This window comes from Syngnathus leptorhynchus, chromosome 10, assembly GCF_054491065.1.
Source record: "Syngnathus leptorhynchus isolate UIUO chromosome 10, UIUO_Slep, whole genome shotgun sequence".
NCBI lineage: Eukaryota > Metazoa > Chordata > Actinopteri > Syngnathiformes > Syngnathidae > Syngnathus > Syngnathus leptorhynchus.
In genome coordinates this window covers 722729-741686 of record NC_141204.1, presented here as the reverse complement: position 1 = coordinate 741686, position 18958 = coordinate 722729, and the positions used below count along the sequence as shown (strand labels likewise).

Below are 18958 nucleotides of genomic sequence, written 5' to 3'. Positions count from 1 at the left end.
CAACTGTATGTGTAGTGTGTGGCAGCAAGGGATGCAAAATCTTCTCATTTCATGGAAATGACTTGAGGCAAAATAGAGTTTACTTGTGGTTGTACCAATTTTCACCAATTCCATTTTCCTAACTTTATGGACATGATGCCAATTCCTCACTTGGGTGTCCAGCGTGAGTCACCCGTCCCATAGCTTATTGAAAATAATTGCAGACCTTCTAAAAAAAAAACATGTGGTCAGTGAGTGTAATGCACAGATGGTAAAGAAAGCCACCAAATGAAACGAAATAAGCTTCACCATGAGGAAAAACAAATCACACTTAGTCAAACAAACATAGAATTGATGATTGAGACCCAAATTTAAATTTGCCTGAATTTTGGACCGTCAAACCCCCCAAAACGAATCGCTAGTGTACTGTTTTGTCTCATTTCATCTCTATACATCTTGTGAAGGAAAGATGCTTACAAATGTTTTTGCTCACGGAGCTTTGAGGAGAGTGCTTTTATTTTTGGCTGTCTCTGAAGTACAGCTAGAGAACCACCCGGGGAAACCTGTTTGTAAACCCTTTCACCATGTCACCTCTTATTGGCGAGTCTCAAATTGTACGGTATTTCTCTGGAAGTCGCATATTACGGTAATGACTGATGTCTTTGCATAAATTTGAATTCCTGTCAAGAATATCATTGTGTTTCAACAACTTTGTTTATTCAATTCATTGTCTTTGACGGACAGTTATTACTACATTTGACTGGATTTTCTGACCGAAAAATGTTAATTACCATTCATTGTTTCAAGCCGTCCGTATCCCCAGTGTGACGGTACTGCAGTAAAACCTCGGTGAACTGGTCCACTGCACTTTCAGAGTGAGCCAAAGTGATTTTCATCTGGATTTGCGTATCTTCTTTGACGTAACCACACTAAGCTCTTCCAAAGCCTACTTCAGTACTGTTTGAGAGAAAGAAGAAATCTTTTGATCCTGATCTTTGGGTTTAGCATGAAGTCGTCTGCTGTGTGGGTTCTCGCCGGCAGTGCGACGAGGGGGCATTGCGCCGGAGAACATTTTCATGAAGAACGTAACGCTTCGATGGACAACATTAGAAACAAGTGCGGTAAATCAGCTTGTGGATTACAAAGGGTACATGTTATGAAAAATGGATGATTTAGATTTCTATTTTGAAATGAAACAACCAAGTACAGCGATATCTTGAATTACAAGGCGAGGCCCTTGCACGTTGATGGAACAGAGCTCTAACCAGTGAACCAAACTACCTGGGAAAATGCCAAGCCCAATTCGCTAGAAGCGCTGCGAAATTCACGAGCAGCTGTGTGCTTCTTGATGCTCCTGTAGTTGGCGGGACATGAGGCATGACAAGAAGAAAGCAGCTGTGGTTGCCGTGTCGTTCATTGTTGCTTAGGGAATGAAGAAAGTGGGACCTTTTCCCTTATTTACGGATACCAGTAATGTCCCACTTCATCTCTGGCGGGAGTCAAACACCCGTGATCAAACTCGTGCGACAGTTCATTTAAAAAAAAAAAAAAAAAAAAAAAAAGCACAGATCAGCTTGACCAAGTGTCAAGTCAGTCAAGTAACGAATGAATAAAATGGAGGATGGTGCAAAGCCAAGCTAATCGGATCATCACATCACTGATCCAACAGAGAAGCAGTGTTGCATGAAAGAAAAAAAAAACACTCCACTCCACACAGGCACACGAGTAAATATGCCACCAGCAAAGATCAAACTTCTGCTGACTTTGCAAAAAAAACAAATCACAATAAAACAGATGCATTACAAAATAAGATTCCAAGTTTCCGTGTTCCTCTCTGAGTAGGCCAATAAACAGACAATGACCTATCTATCTATCTATCTAGCTATCCACCAAGGAGGATTTGTAGTGAAAATGATGTGGCATAAGATTTTGTCTCTTGATACACTAACAAGTAGACTTGGCTGAGCACTATGGAGTGCTTTAAAGCTCCATGCTTAGTGGCTGTGAATAATTTACATTCACGTGGCTCCCACTCTTCCTCCTTTGCATCCTTCTTTTGCTCCATTGTAAAGCATCTCATTTGTACAAGATTTTGGATATACATTGAAATAATACGAATGATTGACACGCAGAGAACATAGAATTTTTGATGAACATAACATTGACATTTTTTGGAATATGCAGACGAATGGTCGTCATTCATAATGAAAAGGTCACAAAAAGTACTGAAATAATAATGAGATGTTGAAGCAATGGGATTTCTGGGCCACAAAGCTGATGTACAGTACTTGCAGAAAGACAGGACCTACTACAGATTGATTGTATCTTCTGCCATCTAATGTTAGGGGCGTAGCATTTTTCATTTGTTCTTTGATTTAAAAAAGAAAAAAAAAACAGTCGACACCATTTGAAAAACTGCTGTTTTGGGGATGCGATTGAATCCAAACTACTAGATTGACTTTTTAATGTCGTGCGTCACTTGTGCAATAAACGCAAGTATGTACGTATATTCAATTGACTCCGCTTGTTGAGAAAGGTTTCAACATTCAAATGCAGAGAGGAATGCTTTTCAGAATGAGGTTAATCAGTCAAAAAGGAGTCACCTTATTGGACAAAATTCCCCGTCGCCTCATTCTCTTGCACTTGAATAAACAATTTGGGAATTTCCGTTTTGATGGGTTGCATCCCTGGCAGATGGGCCTCGCTTATCACGTAGAGGCTGGGAGATGGACTGCTTCTCCTAGGTAACCCTTGAAGCAATGTCACTTTCCCATCCAACTTCAGTGCCGCTTGATATCAAATATGGTGTTTTCATTGGCCGTGCCTTTTAACTCTATCTTTTAGAATAACACAACATTTGGCCGATTGGGGGAAAGTGTCTGGAGCTGCTGGCGGATCCAAATGTTTGTAATAGTTAACATTGTGATCTCTCCTCTCGCTCCTTATGATTGGCCGTGTTGGATGGTGTCGGTTGCTATTTTGGTTTCTGCTCTTGTGTAATAATACAGCTGGTTGTCTCGGCTGCATGGCCGCCAGCCTCTTTTCTAGATGAACTCCATTTCAGTCAGACCACACAGCGTGTCTCCCAGTTGCAGAAGCCTGAGCTCCTGTTTAAACGGAGAACCCACGTAGATTGAACTTGTCTCCCATTTGGACGGCTTGACGGACCTTAACGTGAACGTGACTTTTTTTCCCCATCATCATGCAGATAAATAATCAAGTAATAATCATTTAAGGCGATGAGGTCATTGTCAGAGCACAACAGAGTGCACGTTGTCAAAATGACAGCTGCTAGTTCTTGTAGTTTCAAAATCCGGGTTGTGTTTGGAATGCATGCGTGGATAGATGAATGGAGGGTAACGCAAAGTTCAATCGTACAACACATGCACACTTGCAACATTGAGTCAACATTATTTTATTTTTTTTCAGTCAATTTAGCTCCTGCTGGAATACTCCATGAACTGCAATCCACATAATCTCGAACCGCTCTCAGTTGATCCGCACAGAACATAATTGACAATGTAAATAATGAGTTGGACGGATACCCAGAAGTGGCTTTGTTTACATAATGATCAATCATGTTATTCCATTCATTTCCTGGACATTAGGCAGATGCCTGTGTGTGTGTGTGCTATGTGCCTGAGTAGTGTGGCCGGCACACACACATCCACAGCACTTGATGACACGCTTGAGTTTGTTCAAACAGAGGATGCCTGTCTCTGTGAAGGATGTCCAAAGAGGGAGGTGTAGGTGTCCGGGGGAATGGGAAGAATGAATCCTAGTGACAGAACAATCTATCTGATGATTTCACATTCACAACATACATTTGTGACTCTCCAAAGGATTGCAGTGTTTTCTTTGAAAGGCATTTTCAGCTTTCAATTTCAGCAAATGTATTTGGGGAACCTGACCCTGTCAGCACCTTCTTACCATAGCCATTTTGCTTCATGCTGGTATTTATTGGTTCAAAACATCTCAAGTTGGAGAGCTTTGCGTGGAAAATAAAACGGAGTTGACAAGGCCCGAGTGGGATATTGATGTCTGGATCAACCAAAATGAAAACATATAACTGTTGCCCTCTGATTTTGGGCTCCCTTCCATTTCATCCAGTGTGGTGTTTCCAAATATATTCAGAAATGACATATTGATCATTTCAAAATAAGATCAAAAAAGATGACACCAAAAAATCTTAATAAAAAGTTAAATAAACAATCAACATTTTTTGTTGTAATCGTGACATCACAACAATGCTTAACCAAGATGGCACCTTCCTTAAATATTCATCAATTAGAAGTGATTTTTATAGCTCCTCTCCACCATAATAACTACTTGATTGCATCTGCACAAATGATGACATCCAGTAACCCTCTCTATGCTCCAGTGAAAGTTCTAACATGTAAAGTTCTAATCCATTTGAAATTCAAATGTAATCAAAAATAACACACAAGACTAGCAGACAACAGCAAAGTAAATTAGTAGACTAAACATCTTGGTGCACACGAGCGATCGCAACCTCCTAAGGAAATGTCGGATCATCTAGCTCACATCTTATCTTGAATACAAATGCAATTTGAAAAAAAAAGACAATATTTTTTATTACAGTGTTTTTGGTGTTTTTTTGGGGGTTTTTTGTTCAACCTCATTGGAATTGGACTTTGTTAAAAATAGCTTGTTTATTATTTATGATCATTTGGATTATGTTTGATGTACAGCACTTTGGGGTTGTTGCTTAAGCGCTCCAGTTAATGAACACAGTGGAGTTGAGTTGAATTAACTGCAAGTGGGAGAGAGAATACATAGTAGTCGGGGTGAACTGTCCGAGAAGTAAAGCAGCACTGCCGTGATGATTTAAGAGCTTGATCGCTTCATCAATACTTAGCAGATAGGAAATCCGGAAACAGCATTCAATAGATGTTTCAAGTGACATTAATCCAGGCAGTGGAATAAGTCTCCTATAACTCATCTGCAGACTACACTGTATAGCGTCGAAATGAAAATGTGGCTGAATTGGAAACATCAAAACAACCCTGTAAAACTGAAAACATTCAGTTGAGGAATATAGAGACTTTTTTTCTTCTGCCAGAACAGCAAAATATGAATTTTTGTCTTCCTAAAACTATACTCTGTTATCCATAGACAGTTTTGGCCACTGATTGCTATTGTATCACTTAAATAAAAACAATTTAAAAACTGGAAAAGTACTTCCTTCACAAGTCTTAAACGAGAGAGGGATTTCAAACATATTTCTAATCTTCTATAATTTATACGTGCTGTTTGGAATTTATTCACTGATGCTAATAGGAGTGATGCAACTGGCGTGTAACATGTAGTGAGAACATGAATATCACAAGTTACAGGAAATGTTGATGGACTTTTATAGACAATATGTCCCCATAAGTCATCACGAGAAGCCACATTAAATAGCTTGCCTGTCTTACCTTACCATCATTTTTTATTCCAGTCAGCTGCACATAAAATGTTTTCAATTGAATAATACTGCCTGAGTAATATCATTTAATTGAGTTGGACAAAACGTTATGCCCACAAACTCGAACCTTGGTGCTTATGTCTTATTATAGTTGTCTAACACTGGACGTGCGCATTGCAAGCAATTATGTACATATTATACTTTAATATGGTAATATATCATATCAATTAAAGGTGTAACATCAGTTATCAATACTGCTGCCAATTTCCAGTTATCTTCATTTCAGCTGTTAAAAGGCTTTTGTGGCTCCTGTGTTCTTTCCTGTATGAAAAGAGTTAGAAACCATGAATCGTTAAATCAATTTAAAAAAAAAATAGATAAACGTGCAGAACTCTTACATCCAACCATATTCGTAGTCCATACGTATGTTTACCACCAGATGTATATTTCCTGTCTTTGTACCATTTCATGACTCAATAAAAATATTGGATTCTTGGATAGGGTTTCTGCATGATTACTCATCATCGCTCATAACACGTCATCTAATTGACTGGACTCCAGAGTCCTGAATGATCATTTCTTTGCAACATACTCACAATAGAATGTCATAGTATTTTGAAGACGCTCATTTTTGTCATCTGATCATACTTGTCACTGTTTATGTTGACCTCATTTCTAATCATCGTTTACCCTTGACCAGAAATCTGAGTAACAACAAGATCGCTGTGCTGAGGAACGGCTCCTTCTATGGCTTGGCAGCTTTGGAAAAACTGTAAGTACCTAAATCAAGCTCACTTTATTGTTTTGTCCTCCCCCGAGTGCCACTATAGCTGTCATTGTACTGAAGCTGTAGGAAGACATAGTAAGAATTAGGAGTGCAACTTGCAGGAGGATTGCCAGTCATTTCCACCTTTTAGCCCGAGCGCTTAACCTCAATGGCTACAGTAAATGTCTTAAAATAGATGGTAGAAAGCATCATAGCGAGGTCTAATGGAGTGCGCAACGCTTGGACAGTGTGCAAACCTTGTCCGCAAATACGACGAATACTTTATGTAATATCCCAGGAGACTTGCCTGATGATGAGATCTATGATGACTGTGCTCCTACTCATGCCTGACCCCTCAAGTCAGACGATTGATTGCTTTCACCTTTGAGGAGCCCTCCAAGAACTGCCTCCCTCCCTCCCTCCCTCCATCTCTCTCTATCTGGCTGGATGACATTTGGAGATGACGAGGAAGTAGGACAATGGATGTACTTTGCTCTTAATTCTGTCCTATTACAGATGTAGTATATACTTTGGTGCGGCCACTTACTTTGATTTGATGATCTGTGACAATGTTGTGCACTCGAGTAACATTTGTTTCAAACGTACCCTGCTCTGATAGCTTCTCGCACTCGCTGCCAAAAGTGGGGAAGTTAAACATCCGCTCATTCGCAAGGTGGCCCGTGTTTTAATTTTTCAAAAGCCATTCCTCTATCATATTGGATGATAGAGTGATGAATTCATCTCCCAGCCTTGCCACTCTCTCATCTGATCTCAGACATTAGGCCGGGTCAGACTTGGCTAACAGCCCGACCGGAGACCAACTGGTTCCAAAGGATAAGGAACAAAAAAAAAGGTGGAAAAAAAGATCCAAGTGACACCTCAGAGAGCAGTAGACCATTCTTTCCTTTGCCGTTTGGAGCATTTGGGTACATTTGTCAATGCACTTGATGCCTGGCCAGGTACGCAAAAGTGACTGCCAACTGTTCCTTGGTCTGGCACATTGGAGTCGTGTGCTTGGCTGGCTGGCTGCATGACGGGATCAAAAGAAATTGGCAATGGATTGACAGCTTTAATAGTGCACGTGTGTGTTTGCGTGCGATTGCACCATTCAACCTGCTACTGTGGGCTCATGTTGCTTGGCTTGTTCCTGGAAAGCAAACAGACCTGGCGTGATAATCATGGGAAATTGTGATAGTGATTCAATAGAAAATCAAAGCTGCTCTTTCAATTTCTTTTCATTGAAAAATGCCAAGTCTTTATGATAATAATAATAGATTGAAAAAAGGAAGAAGGGAAAGATGAAGAAAAAGAAGGTTTGTGTTATGTCTAATGTACAAAAATGTATGGGACAAAAAAAAAAAAATTGTCAAATTTGGAATGTTTATGAAGTAGAAAGACGGTAGAGGTAAAAATGAAAGGCAATGTCCTTCCTCACTGGCACTCTAACAATGAGTTTTGTGTGGTGGGAACCCATGATGAAATGGCAAAACTAACTGAGCAGTGAACAGTGACGAGCTTTGTTCACGCTTTGCTACCGTGGGACCCACTGGCACTAACAGCATATTAGACACTGGGTGCTTGGGGGGGGGGGGGGTGTCAGCCCATTATCTAATACACAGAGAACCTTTATTAATACTGACGATTATGCTTTTTAGGCTCCCAAAAAATTGAGACTTCACCAAATACTCAACTGAACTCTGGATCCTCTTTTAATTACTGGCTTACATGTCAAAATACTTATCATACTAAATGGATGCTAAAAAAAAAAATCTCCGAAGTTGGCGTCTGGCATTTGCAATTGTTCGCTCAGCAAACTCATTGCGAAGCACCAGATGAGGTATCTGAAAAAGTTTCGCTCTTGTTTCGTCTGAAGTAATGAATTGTATTCCGCCTCTGCTTCTCCTTGGGAAGTGATTGATGAGAGTATGGCGAGTCTGGAGTGTCCACGTTATTCTGTCTGTTATGATTGTGCGACCGCTGTGAGTCTGGAAGGTTATCCGTATCAAGTCCTGTGTCAGAGGTTAAGTCTAGGAACAGAATAACAAAATGACCATGACTCGGCTATTTGTGTGTGAATAAACGATTGTACTTGATTATTTGTGGGTCTTGCTCCTTCTTGGGCTTTGTCAGTGAACACTATTAAATGTTTTGTTTTTTTGGCACAGTAATGTATAAAGGCAACTGAAGCCGATTCTGTCCTTGATGAATGGAAAACACAAATCACACTTAACATGTTGAGAAGTGTTGTTCAAATGCGTCTGTTTTGTGTGTGTTTGTGTGTTATGCATATTCTATTATAATACGCAGGACTACAAGGGAAAACACCATGATTTGCCCACATTTGTTTTCCCTCTCTGTACATTGCCTTCCTGCTCTTGACCTTTTTGCAGTCGGCCGAGCGTTGCGGCTTGTGTTAGAACAGCTGTCTGTCAAGTGTGACATCAGAGGTTTTGAACTTGCCAAATTGATCGAAGTTTTCAACCGACCTAAGAATGAGGTTCGGTGGCTGTTTGAATACAGCATAGAAGGGTTTTTTTTGTCCATCAAAGAACTGCAAGATTTTTCAAAGCACATACGCACTCGACTAATGCTTAGTGATGCCTTTTAATAACCCACCTGGTAGCTCTAGCTATGTGAGCGTAATGTATTTTTAAAAGGTTATTTTTACGGCAAGCGTGGTGGTGCGAGCAGTCTCTAATTAAGGGAGGAGACCAGAGTAAATGTCTCTGAGCTGTGTTGGCAAAATGTACAGAATAAAAATCACAGTCCCTCAAATGTGTGTGAATTGACCCTGAAGTTGATGACCATTAACTTTGGCACCCATGCAGAGGCTGTAGAACAGGTCATAAAACACACCTCACATGTGTGCTTACAGCTCAGATTAGTCAAGCCACATTCATTGTTTGACGACGTATTTATCATTCAAATGCATCAAATGATTGTTTTAACCGTCACCATTGACATTTTCTCTCGACAGTGCGTGGCCTGATTTATTCTGCAAATCAAGATGCGCCACTTTTTACACCCGAATGCACATGCGCTGTCCACGGAAATAGAGCCCGTTGTATTATGAAGAAACAAATGATCCACAAGCTCCCCCCCCCCGCATTTGAGTCACCCTGATCTTAGTGTGATGCAAACGAGTGCATTCCATTGTCTCATTTCATTAAGTGTGTGGGCAATCAAATATATCATACAGCGTCACTTTCCATTTGGATGAGTGCCCGCCCAAGTGCCTGCAGCGGGCTTCACTTTTATTTGCCTACTTGGGGTGGAACTTGACCTTTTGTAAAAATTCTCATAACTGCATCAATATTCACAAGATGAAAACATGTGCATGCGTGTGATTGTGGTACTCGTATTGATCCAGAAAGGAATGGGTCACATTAGCTGTGTGTGTTTTTATATACATACAGGTCAGTAAACACAGAGAATTGACCTTTGCAATTCAAGTTAGTCAGTTGATATGAAAGTGGAGTCATTATCTGCTAATTCAGCAAAGCAGCCCAGGGCTGGTAACACAGGTCAAGATGAAAGAAGGTGCTGCAGGCACAATGGGTGACTTCTGGGCCCGCACCCTCCATTTGCTCTTTAGCTGGATGTTGCACATGATCAAAGACAATTTAGAATGGATCAAAGATGAGAGGTACCCGCTCATGGACCTGCCTGGACTAAGAGGCCACCACCATATGTCATGAGGCCAGCTCTGGTGCATTTTCTTTCATGTAAGCGCCACTGTTCAGTGTTTGGATTGCATTTTTTATTTTTTTTTATTTTGGGTGGTGGTGGTTGACGCAGAGTCCTTGAGTAAAACCACGCTCTCGCCGGGATGTGGTCAGGGTGTTACAGAAACAGGAAATGGTTAGTAATAGCAAGAGTGTACTTTTTTTTAATAGATTGAAAACCAGAATAATATCTCTGATGGAATTCTGAATTTTTATACTTAGTCACTATACCCAATATTATTCTTTCCTTTTTTAACCCATCCATCCATCCCTCCATCTCAGCCTGTTCACATTCAAACTGGATTGGTCACAGAAAACATGTTGGGTCACTGATTGGGAATTAAATCCACACTACCGGCACAAAAGGCAATCATTCCATTTTAGCCACAAAAAAATATGAATAAGATGTATGGGCAAGGTTTGATATTCCTCAAAGTTTCTTTCAACATTTTATTCCTCATCGTTGTTTTTTTTTTTTTTTCATCCCAATAACATGTACTATGATTTGTATGAAGTCCTATTTGCATGGAAAGCATGTGTTCACAGTCTCTGCTTTTGCGCCGTTTGTCTCTGACTCCTTCTTGTTTGTCCTCTTCAGGGATCTGAGGAATAATCTGATAAGCAGAGTGGAGCCCTGGGCCTTCCGTGGTCTGCTGACTCTGAGGAAACTGTAAGTATTATAGAGTCTCGTCACGGTCTTCTTCAGGAGCCGAGGGAAGAACTCATTTGGCCTTTGGCGATTACAAGAATATAGATTGAGTCCTATGTCAAAATGAACTGCAAGCAAATCATTTTCCTTGCATGAAAAGGTGAAAAGATGTTATCCTTTAAGGTCCAGCCACAGGTTTTACCTATACCGTATAGCCTGCAGGCTGCATTTGTTTCTTGTACTCGTGTTCAGCTCGGCACATGAAGAATCTTTTTTAATTGGAATGTTTTGAGAGGAGCCGAAATGGAAATTACACAAATTGACCAGCTCTATTGTGCATGATGGACTCTCCCACTCATGTTTGGGAGCATGATAAATATTTTCCAAACAGTAAACACCCAGCAACAGGATTATGCTGGCAAAGGCTTTCAAGAGTTGGTCATGCTGGTAGTGTTTCTTCCCAAGTGTCTGTTTTGCAAGTCTGTGTGAACACGGATCGGTTTGAAGTTGTTTCTTTGGAATATTTTGAAAACACATACACACCGCCTGCTTTTATTTTAGACGCCTAGCTAGGACAGATGTCGAACTAATTCGTTAGAATGAAGATGCTATGAAAGAATCATCTCTGAGATGGCACAAGAACATTGTGCATATTTCGAATGGTTATTTCAATAATAATATTGGTTATTGTGGTTGGTAGTTGGTTATTGTGTGCGTGTGTGTGTACGCGCGCGCATACTTGTTTTTGCGTTTGTGAATTCAGGGAGAAGCTAAGTGTTAATTTAAGTGTTCCCCAACCGGTGATTATGTGAATGCTCTGCTTATTTTCCCACAGCTGCTCCAGCAAAGCTGGTCTTTAATTACAGAGCATGAGGGCACACATCTATAGACGTGCAACCCCCCTGCATTTTTACATATTTGAGCTGGATATGATATGGGCAAGGATTATCTTATTATTCTTAAAAAAAACAACAACAAAAAACAGTGTTGTTCCTTTGCTTTGAAACATTTGGCGACTCCACAGGAATTGGCGTAAAATAATGTTTCACTCTGAGAAATGTATTTTTAGACGACAGATGCACAGTGCTCTGTTCCATACAAGGCCCAAGTGCTTAAGCTGGCGTTTGAGGGAAAGAACCAGAAAATGCATAGCGGAAGGGCACAAGGAAAGGTCGATGCACTCGCTACCTGCAACTCTTTTTTTAATACAACACGTACATCGTATTTTGCCAATGTGTGTTACGACGGCCATCTTTTGTCATTCCAGGGACCTGTCCAACAACAGAATAGGTTGCCTCTCCCCTGAAATGTTTCTACATCTGGGCAATCTTTTCAAATTGTAAGTTGTCTTTCTATTGGTAATAATGATATTGAGATTGCATCACCGTCATTAGAAGGTATTCTAAAACCGGGCATTCCTCGGGGGGGCTGGAGAGGAAGTGAGAAGGGAACGCTTCTCTGCTGATGGACAGATAGATGGATATTGTAGAACTATTTCGCCTATGTGGCTGAGAAGTGTGGTTTTCTGCTTGCAGGAATTTATCTGGGAATATCTTCTCCACGTTGACAGTTGGACTCTTCTCACACCTCGTGGCTCTAAGAGTACTGTAAGAAAATATGTCATATTTGATAGTGAGGATTTAGTTCTGGAAATCTAGGTCATTCACTTAAGAAGAAATATGTCCATAAGTTTATTAAGGATGAATGCATTACGTGGAATTTCTTATTGTCATTTGTTGAAGCAATTGAGGTGAAATAGTATGCACTGCTTGGCTGCAACCATAGTTGATTCAATCTCATCTAATTTAGTATGCAGTCGAAGTACCAACGTGAGACTATTCCTCTGGGCGGCATTATTCTGCTCATTACAAACACAGCAGCCCACAATTTTTCAAGAGAAACACTCCTGCTCAATATATATTTTATTGTAGTCCTTTTTTAACAACATTTCAGATGACCTACACCTCCACAATTACAATATGTAAAATGTTTTTAAAAGATGAATATCAAAATAAATTGGAGTTATTTGTAGAGACAATAGGCCATTTTGACGCTGCTCAAGAATGCCGACCACAAATGTAACTCAGCATTAACAATTGATGCACTCTGATAAGAAAGAGTGTCATATAAAATATGATTTTTGACTAACAGGTTTGTATTTTGCTGTTTTCACCAGACACTTCAGGACAGATACCTTGTTCTGTGACTGTCAGCTGAAATGGCTTCTCTTGTGGGCCCGAAGCAACTCAGTGAGGATTGCCAATGACACGGTATGCATGTTTCCCACCCACCTCCACGGCCTGGAGTTTCGCAATCTCCGAGGACAGCAGCTCACATGCGGTAAGCGCCTCCGTTCTGACAAACTGCTTTTCCATTCGAAAATAATGGAAATCCAAGAGTCAAATTGTCACCGTCATGAAAGCATTAACCGTACAGGCGGTGCTAAAAGGGTCATTTGCATCATGAAAATAATTTCACCTTCATCATTAAACTTAAATAGCATCCTAAAACAATAAAGCCCTCTTTGCCACGCAATAATAAGTACGGGGGGGGATCAATTTTGAAGTGCCACTCATATCAAACATTGTGCTTAAAGCATAAAGCCTAACATTTGGTAACGTTACCGTTGGACCCCGCTGCCTGGCCTTCACCAACTCTTCAGCCTGACAATCTTCACCCGCTGCTCCTTCTGCTCGTGCCATCTGCCCGGTCAACTGCTAGTTCAATGGCACATCATCTCTCACTAGCATGGCTGGACCCAGCAATGAAAGTGGGTCACTCAACTTTCCGATATTTTCTTTTTCTCAACTCACAGTATTGTTAGGTCCGGTTTAGCCACATGGTTGTGCATGCAATAATGCATTTTTCCAATGGCGTCAGAGTTGAACATGATGTTGAAACGTCAGCGTCCCAAAACTGTACACTAAGAAAGGAAGGAGGTTGGCTGGGAACTCAGAACCACGGATGAAAGAGCAAGAATGAATTCCAGTGAGAAACTGCTGAATAAATGTCTCGGGCAACATAAACCTCTTGACAATCAGGGGAGTGAAGAGTAACCGTGCCCAAATATGTTGTGTACCGCCAACGGTAAGAAGGAGTAGCTGATATTGAGAAATCCCACCAATGGCCGCTCTATATAAGTGGATAGTTAACCTGTGTCTTTTTAAGCTCTTAAGATGGTTTTATTTCAGCTACACGTTAGACAAGCCAAATTGTTGAAGTGCTATCTGAAAAAGTTGTTTCACACTGTTGCTTCACACACAAGGCTGGCAGCCGAGCAGTTGATGGTAATATTCCCATATCTATCCCTCAGGTCCCCTGTGTTATGAGCCAAGTCTCGCTCTGCAGAAGCGTGGCCTTATGGGATAACTTGTACTTTTTATCAGTGGAATGTGAGAGCTGAGGAAATTGTGTGACTAACCAGCGCCAATGTCAAATTATAAGGTGCACGGAGAGGGTTGAGTGGGGGCGGGGCGGGGCGGGGGCAACAACAAACAAAACACTTTTACCCTCTATGAATCATTGGCACAATATAACGATTAAAAGCCCTCCAGGTAGTAAGTTTGAATCAATCAATCAATCAATGAACAAATGGACATGATGAAAAATATGACTGTAGCAATTTTCCCCAGGGTTTCACGTAGGCAAACACCTCACACTTCTGACTTTCTGTTTAAAACTCATCTTTTGACTTTACACGTTTTCCCCATGCTTGCTTAGATTCTCTCCGGGTACTTCAGCCTGAAGAGGATATGCAGATATAATATTCAACTTGAATGTGCATACTCTGCCAAAGTGTGGTAAAATAGTGACCGGTTTATTCCTGCAGACTTTTAATTTCTAAATGTAGTATAAACAATATTATCAATCATGCTCCAAAGGGGACTCTTTAGCTGTATAATAACAACATTTGCTTGTCAGAGTGAATGATTCTTCCATAGACAAAAGGCACACTGATATGCTTTTATGCTCCCACAAACAGCACTATGTCCGATTTTGTTGTCTCTCCTTGACACGACCTCACTTGCAACCAACCAACCAACCAACCGACCAATCATTTGTGTTTTGCTTCGGCAGTGTCCGACGCAAAAATACAAGGCTTCAAAAGTCGCAGCATTTGGCTAACTCCAAATTGTTGTTTGTGCAGTCTGTTACTAGTATGATGACACAAAGTCCAAGATACAATGGAACGTTGCAACAGAGGGAGGTAAAATAATTGTACAAAAATGTCATCACCAAGGATGCCCCATTATGTGTTACATAAAGTGTCAGGCCAATTTCAGGGTGAGAGACGGAGAGAGAGAAGAATTTGATATGATGCTGAACAATATACAGAACTTGAGAGCCCTGACCTCACAAATATTTGTTCCCTCACACTTGGTATATAAACAGATGTCCCCAAATCGCTTAGCATAAGTGTGCTGTTATATAGTTTTGCTAAATACTGCTGCAAGTATTTAGGAATGCTTCTGAAAGTCTCTTTTAAACAAGTGTTTTGCGGTATGGACGACGTTCATGAAGCATACGCCTATCTATCAACAAACGGCCAAACCGAAAATCATTGCATACAAGTGGAGGCAATGACTGTGTTGCTCTTTGGAGCGTGTCCAAGGAAATGTCTAGCCTTGTATTGAACACCCTCTGAAATCATTCCCAAGGTGGTACAATTTGCTGGCAGAGCTTGAGGCTAATCCTGCTTCATAAATAAAACGGACAGTCAATGGTCGGAGAACACAAAAATATCACACTATGTGCTGCACTTGCATTTTTTTTTAATATGTATATCAAGCTCATGCCAGTATGCATCTTAATATGGAATCCTAGTGATCAAAAAAGGGAGTATAGTAGTAGAACTAATTCAACGTCAATTGGTATTGATGACGGCCTTCCATTATTATGTACGCACATGCTTGGAGTCAAGGAGAGTCTAGAGGAGTGCTCAAGGCTGTTCTCTTTTATCAGCTGCTCTTCTTCTCTTGCAGCAACATCATGTGAGAATGACAGGGGATGAGGATGACCTTGACGGAATGCTATTTTGTGGCCACGGTGCCTTGCTTTTTGCATGCTATGAGGCAAGGATGGATTAGAAGAATGCTTTTGATGATGCATGAGTCAAAATTCAGTCCACAGACATATTCTCCACAGCAAGTCCTCATTTCCATTTCATCACAGGGATGCCCAACTTGAGCTCATGCCCTACATGAATGCATTAGATGTTTGATATGCTTCCATCTCTTCATTTCCTAGATGGAGCTCTGGAGGTACCCCTCTTTCATTTGATCCCTTCCCAGAGGCAGCTGGTTTTCCAGGGAGACCGTCTGCCTCTTCAGTGCACTGTCACTTACTTGGACGCTTCGGTTGAGCTGCAGTGGCATCACAACGGCCGCGCTGTGACCACGCAAGAGGACCGAGGTGTTTACGTGGAAGACACCTTGCTTCATGATTGTTGTCTGCTGACCAGGTACAACCAACAAAACGGATGATTTGTAAATGGATGACGTTTGAAAAATGTGCTTGGAAATCCGGACTCATCGCTGTAGCAGCCATTGAGTCTGGTCAGTAGTTTCACGAGGTGCATTTCCGAGGCGAAACGAAGCACAACTAACTGCGGACATGACGTTATTAAAAAATATATATATATATTCACGGGGCTGACGAAAATAAAGCCTTAAATGTTCCATAACAATGCAACGGACAATGCACATTTATTCATTAGGTCTGTGAAAGTGGTGTCCACTGCAAAGACACGACTCATAATGTGTTAACAAGTGACATTCATGAGTCGTATATGTTCCTCTCGGCTTGTTACTGCAGTATAAGTAGCAAAGCATAATGACTTGATGAGCCACAAAGCTCACTTTATACACCCCTATTGAATGAAAAACACAATCCAGTACACATAGTAAACCTAATTTGCAGCTCACAGATGTAAAGAAACACACACACACACACCCCGCGTCCTCCTATATCTCTCAATCATCTAAAGTAGCTGGGATTTAACTTTAGTTATTGGTGCCCTCGATAAGGATCTGAAAGCGCAGGAAAGAATTGACTTGGCAGCGGGCCATCGTCCCCGGGCAATCTGCAGCCAATCCCGAGAGAGCTTGGCCTTGCAACCCACCCGTAGCTCTTGCTGATCACACGCTAAGAGTAACAGATGCTGAAACATAATTGTTGCGACAAAGTTAAGTCCAAAATTGACACGTCTTTTTCGCATATTCCTAGAGCTTACAAGTAATTGTATTCATTTCCTCCTTTCAAGTAAATATTGATGAGACTTACATGAGTGTTGTGCATTGAAATGACTGTTGTGTTTTGTTTTTTTTTTGTATAATTTTCCTCCCAAATTTGTTTTCCTGTACGAGCTCAAAATTCACAGTTTGGTCTTGTGATTACAAATCTTGCGGTGATGTAAATTTTCAAATTGACAACTTGTACTGGCCCGGCGTGGTGGGAAAAGCAGGACATCACAAATCATTCATCCTTTGATATTGCTTCTGTTTTATTTCCAATCCTGCCAACACAGACAGAGGATTGAGAAAGTTGCTGTGGGAAACATGCTCCCAACTTGTCACCAGCTGCCTCAATGTTATGACAAATAAGGTGGAACCACACACGGTGGATTGCTTGCCAGCTCAAGTTTTCCATCCATACCGCAGCGCAGATAAAACTCCTTCGGGAGGAGACAAGGGAACGTAACAAACCAGGCAGGAAATCAGAAGGCGCTCGGTCAACCCAGCTGATGGACATTTAAAACAAGAACAAAAAAAAGCAATAACTTTGTTTCGCACTGTATTGTGTGCTTCAACAAAGCCCAATGTGTAGGCAGGCAATTTCGTTATGGTAGATACATCAGATTTGGTGAATTCTTTATTATTCTCCAAGGTTCTAAGAATGACTTGTTTTTGGCCTGTATTTATACACAAATGATGCATTTTCTTCCACCAAGTGAAGCCCATGTTTTTCTTGGAACCTGAAATGTTTCCCATCTGCAAATTCCCTAATAGGAGCAGAAAACATTTGCATGTGTTTTGAGTGTCTTACAGGACCAACACGCTCACACAAATATCAGCTGAGAATGTTGTGCGGTGTTAGTTACAGATCTGACTTGCTTTCTTCCTTAAGTCAACAAATAAACACTTGAATCTCTGTGGACTTGTTCTTCAACACATGGTCATTTTGCACGCTTGTTCAATCACGGTGAACAATTGACGAGTCACAGCGGCGGCCCCTGTTGATGTTTGTCACCTTGGATCAATGTCCTCTGAGTCATTAAGCTTCGCATGCTTGCATGTCCCATCAGAGGGGAAAGACTGAGTACACAAGATTTAGTACGTGGCTTAAGGCCTGTGTCTGGATTTGTCACACTGGCTGCAGCAGTGATGCCAAAGTCTGAGTGAAGTGACCTCTTTGAAGGTGAACTCAACACGTTTCAGGCTATCGGATTCCACTCGCGCCGCTTTCGAGACGTCAAAGCGTGGTGTCGTCTTTTGGCGATACAGATTAAGGCGAAAGTGTGATGTTTTTGTTTAGTCATTGTTTGGGTGTCTTCGGTTTCGCCTTCAGGTCCCTCGTCGCAGCGCGCCACGTAATTACAGTGCATTATTTGCCGCTGCTGCAGTCGTGTTAAGATGATTTGTTTGCATTTCTCACAGTGAGCGTAACAGCCCTAGACCCCCCGAGGCCCGAATGGTTCGGCTCGACTCCTGCTGAGTAATGGTGCTAGGCCAAATTCGCAATATTAACTGTACTAGCAGTAGCAGTGGGACCATCCTGTGAGTCATGTTTCATTAATCAAACATTTTACGGCCCTGTGGCAAGCTGCAGCAGACACTTTGGATGTATCCCTTTTAATCCCTTCCATTTTTAATCAGCGTAATCTTGTACAAAATGAGCAAGAAAATGCTTGGGAAATATGACTGCAAAACAATGATGCCTTTGCCAGTGTCGGGGGGTAACGCGTTACTTTTGTCATGTTCATTTTGTAATTTAACAAGTTACTCGTCGTAGTTTTGGAATACTGTATGACTGAGTTTCTGCCACTGAATTCCATTCTGGCTCTTCACTCAAAAACTCCTCTGTTTAGTTGGCATAAGAATTTTCATCAAAGTTATTGCAATTATTTGGGGTCACATTTTATGTCATACCTTTACAAAGTCTGTTTAAGCTTTCCTGAAAATGGGGCCAACTTTGAAACATTTACTGCACAGAAGGACTAATTGAGAATTTATCTCATAAGAAACATTATGCAATCAGTTTGTTATACATCAGCCAGCGAGCACAAATGTTCCTTATGAGTCCGCTGGGTCTTTTTTCCACGTAATGATGCGGTGCTACCTTGTATGTAGGTCAGTGGTTGATAAATGTACCTTTTCACAAATGACTGATTTCTTCATGATGTGTGTGACTGA

The 18958-nt window shown here is 41.1% G+C and overlaps 1 protein-coding gene across 3 annotated transcripts in view; it reads left to right on the top strand.

Moving 5' to 3' along the window:
- adgra1b (adhesion G protein-coupled receptor A1b) overlaps positions 1 to 18958 on the top strand; it is a 64625-nt gene that overhangs the window by 2025 nt on the left and 43642 nt on the right. For 2 of the 3 annotated variants that reach the window (XM_085921955.1, XM_085921954.1), the window contains exons 2-7: positions 6108 to 6179; positions 10497 to 10568; positions 11815 to 11886; positions 12083 to 12154; positions 12724 to 12887; positions 15795 to 16008. In XM_085921955.1, coding sequence (XP_085778081.1) covers positions 6108 to 6179; positions 10497 to 10568; positions 11815 to 11886; positions 12083 to 12154; positions 12724 to 12887; positions 15795 to 16008 — 666 coding nt within the window. Of the gene's footprint in view, positions 1 to 6107; positions 6180 to 10496; positions 10569 to 11814; positions 11887 to 12082; positions 12155 to 12723; positions 12888 to 13079; positions 13318 to 15794; positions 16009 to 18958 lie in introns of those variants that run through there. The other variant, XM_085921956.1, reaches the window with a different exon arrangement.